General features: G+C 28.9%; 1 protein-coding gene across 1 annotated transcript; it reads right to left on the bottom strand.

Moving 5' to 3' along the window:
- Positions 1-1,336: 1,336 nt before the first annotated feature.
- On the bottom strand, positions 1,337-3,303 carry LOC112744049 ((+)-neomenthol dehydrogenase-like). The gene is made up of 5 exons (XM_072214879.1): positions 3,182-3,303; positions 2,817-3,066; positions 2,427-2,468; positions 2,163-2,336; positions 1,337-1,826 (listed from the first exon to the last, which is right to left on the bottom strand). The coding sequence occupies exons 1-5, from the start codon at positions 3,199-3,201 to the stop codon at positions 1,449-1,451; spliced, it is 864 nt and encodes a 287-aa protein (XP_072070980.1). The 5' UTR covers positions 3,202-3,303; the 3' UTR covers positions 1,337-1,448.
- Between the last annotated feature and the right edge of the window lie 348 nt (positions 3,304-3,651).

Raw genomic sequence — 3,651 nt, 5'->3', positions numbered from 1 at the left:
TTTTTCATAAATATAAAATTTTTTAAAAGGGAATATAATAAGAAAATATATAACTTTTTTTTACCTAAATACATAAAATTTTGAAGATAAACATATGAATTTTGTAAAAAAAAAAAAAAAGTACAGATTTTTTAATAATAAAACATAAATTTTTTACCTAAATGCAGGAATTTCATTCTTTCTTTTGGCTGAATACTTCACGCATCTTCATCGTTTATCATAAATAATCTTCATTTTCTTCTTTCACTGCCTCCGATATAATGAGATTGTACATATATAGTTGATTCTCAATTTAATCATCCAAAAATTGGTAGAACATGTGAAAGAATTGACATTCAAGTATAAAACTAAGGTTAATTACTAATTTAGTATTCTAAAGATTCAACTAACTGACAAAAGGTTCTTTGAAAGATGTTATTTACATATAAAAATTGGTTAAAAATCAAAATAACCGAAATAAAATTTTAGATGTTTAGTTAATATCTCTTCATCAATATATAAAAAAATCATGATAATTGAATACTCAAAGTTTATAGGGTGCATTTATGGTATTGATAACACAAGATAGAAATATATAATTTATATTATTATTTTTATTGAATCAATTTCTCATAAAGTAAAAAAATTAGTAAGGTGAGAAAATAAATATTTACCCACTCTTAAATTAAAATATTAGAATTTATATGCGATGAAAGTTATAAATTTAATGGTGATTAAACTCTTGTTTTATTATTTTATTAATTTTTTTACTTTAAAAAATTTTTGTCCTGTTTTATTATATTGATTTTGAATAATTTAAAATCTATAATTCTTAATAGATTTTTTTATTATATTTTCTTCATTTACGAGCAAATAATTAAACAAATTTAAAGCAAGTTATTGAAAAACAAAATACACTGCAAATTATGTTATTTATGATTTGAAAAGAAAGTTTCAACAATACTTATTAAAATTGTACCAACTTTACATTTTTGAATTATGAGTAGTAAGAGAGAAACCACTGCATTTGTAAATGACATAGTTGAGGGGTCTTCTCTGAAACCACTTTTATATGTCTGCTTAATCAATTCATCTTCCTTTTGCTAATCTCATACTCCTTTTCATCTCTCAACCACTCACTCTCTTTCTTCTGATCTCCTGCTATGTTTTACCAACTACACTCACATGCAGTTGTCTTCATGTAAAGTTGATATTTGAGAATTGTTAGATGATTTGACAAGTTTGACTAACTCATTATCTAATGATTTTCAACTATCAACTTCACATAAAAATAACTGTACATAAGTCTTTACCTGAAAATATTGTCACCATCTTCATCAAATCATGCACCAACTACTAACAAAAATAATAATGATTAAAGAAAATAATAAATCAACCACATGATACTTTAAACTTGGTAAATTGAATCCTAAATGACCAAATTATCCTCATTTTATAAATAAAATGATTCAAAAACTTGACAACTCTTTTCTAATAAAGAAAAGGCCAGAAGGTGAGCCATCAGGTAGAAGTGCTAATCTCACAACACTTGCAGCACCTTCAGTAGCAGAAAGAGTACCAGTGTTTCTGGTTATGTCTGTTTTGCAAGGACCAGGGCACACACAATTGATGCCCAGGTTTTGGTGCTTCTTTGCCATGAATCTTGTATAAGAATTCATTGCTGCTCTTGAGACCCTATAGGCACTCATGTTAATTGGCCAGCCTTTGATTTCTAGTATGCCTTCTTTGAAGTCTTTGAGGAACTCCTTGAGCACCTCATCTATTTTCTCTTCTCTAAGGTTTTCAGCATCACCAAGCACCTCCTTAGCCCATTTGTTTGATATGTTCTGTGATGCCACATAAAACAATTTTGCCAATTTTGAGAATGTGATGTAGATACTGAAATAATGAAAGAGTAGTATTAGGTAGCTAACTTTTTTCAGCATCAATCATACAACTTTTTTTTAATTATTTTGTTTATCTTAAGACCTTAAATCATAAATTTTTAACTCTAAATTCTAAATTATAAATCTAAATACTAAAGTTGGTTAATGTTGACTAACTAAAAGTTAGTATATAATGCAGTAAGTTCAATATGATGCATAATTGCATTTTCCCATAGGCAACATCATGTTAAATTGAATAAAAATTCGAAGAGATTTGATGATCTTGAATTATTGTACCTTTATCAACCCTGCTTCAGAGGAAACATTAACAACCCTTGGTGAATTTGATAACTGAAGTAGTGGAAGAAATGCCTCAGTTGTTTTCTTGGCACCATAGTAGTTTGTCAATATACACTTTTCAGCCATCTCATAAGTTTGTGTTAGTTCCTCCCATTTAAATCTTGGTTCATCCTGCATCCATATTATAAGAATCTCAGATCTTTTCGAGAGGATTATGAGTCGCATCTCACAAGAAAAAAGGTAGATAAATTATTCACTGACCTTTTCATATGGATTGACACCACTGATTCCTGCATTATTCACCTGCAAAAGAATATGAAGCAAATAGATTACTCTAGAGGACCAGCAGTTTTTAGTAATTTTGGTCATCATTTGGCCAACACAAATACTAAATTGTCTTCAACAAATAAATTTTATAAATTTATGTGTACAAATTTTAAAAAATATACATGCAAATGAATTCTGGTAAATATAAATACAAATTATATATATATATTTTTTGTGCAAACATACTGACTAAGTACTAACCCAAAATGAATCATGTACTATTTTCGTATAAAACTAACAAAAAAGGCTTTTCTAAGTATCATTTCTTTTTCATTTTTCATAAGTCCTAAATCATAAACCCTAAACTGCAACCACTATGCTTACCAAGATATCAAGTCTCGGGAACTGTGTCTTAACAAACTCCGCTAATGATGCAATGCTAGCATGGTCAGTGACATCAAGTTGGTGAAGAACCACAAGCTTATCAGAGACACCACACTCTTTGAGCTTCTCAATGGCTTCAATTCCCTTACTCTCATCTCTTGCAGTGAGCACCACCTTGATTCCATTTGAGGCTAACTCTTTGACTGTCTCAAATCCTATCCCTTTATTTGACCCTGTAACAACAGCATATCTAACAGCACAAAGCCACAAACAATCACACAAAATATAAACACTATGCTGATATACACAAGAAAAGGAAATTTCGAATATTTGCATGAAAAAGTCCAAAGCGATGCTGCAGTTACCTTAGATTTGCCTCTGCCATAGATGCAGAAACAGAGTCAAAAGAATGAAGGGGTTATGGGTAGGCGTAGTTTTATCAAAATAATTGGCATCATTATCATATTATTAATAGTAAGACAAGTGCAGGATTGGAAACCATAGAAAAAAGTTTTTAAAAAATAATTATTATTTTTGGATAAGAAAGTAATGATTTTAAATTAAAAAATATTTTAAAAACTAAAATAGTATTTTAAAACTTATTAAGTATTTTTTTAAGAAAAAGTTTAGGAGGCCAGCAACTTTGTTAAATTCTGGCCAGCAGATAACCAGCAAAGAAAAGTGAGTTATTGGATGAAATCTCATACCAATCTCACACCATTAAAACTATTTTTGATGGTTATTTGATGGCTACAAATCACAAAAGTTACTGGCCCCTAACATTCTTCTTTTTTTAATTTTAAATAATTTTATTAATTTGACACTTGATAGTAAA

This window comes from Arachis hypogaea, chromosome 14 (genome assembly GCF_003086295.3).
Source record: "Arachis hypogaea cultivar Tifrunner chromosome 14, arahy.Tifrunner.gnm2.J5K5, whole genome shotgun sequence".
Lineage (NCBI taxonomy): Eukaryota > Viridiplantae > Streptophyta > Magnoliopsida > Fabales > Fabaceae > Arachis > Arachis hypogaea.
Note: the sequence above shows the minus strand (reverse complement) of the source record. Positions and strands in the feature narration are given on the sequence as shown.

Coding starts and splice junctions, on each gene's coding strand:
- LOC112744049 (XM_072214879.1), bottom strand. CDS start 3,201: ATGGCAGAGGCAAATCTAAG. Junction 2,469..2,816: donor TCCCGAGACTTGATATCTTG/GTAAGCATAGTG, acceptor ATTCTTTTGCAG/GTGAATAATGCAGGAATCAG. Junction 1,827..2,162: donor CTGAAGCAGGGTTGATAAAG/GTACAATAATTC, acceptor GTGGCATCACAG/AACATATCAAACAAATGGGC.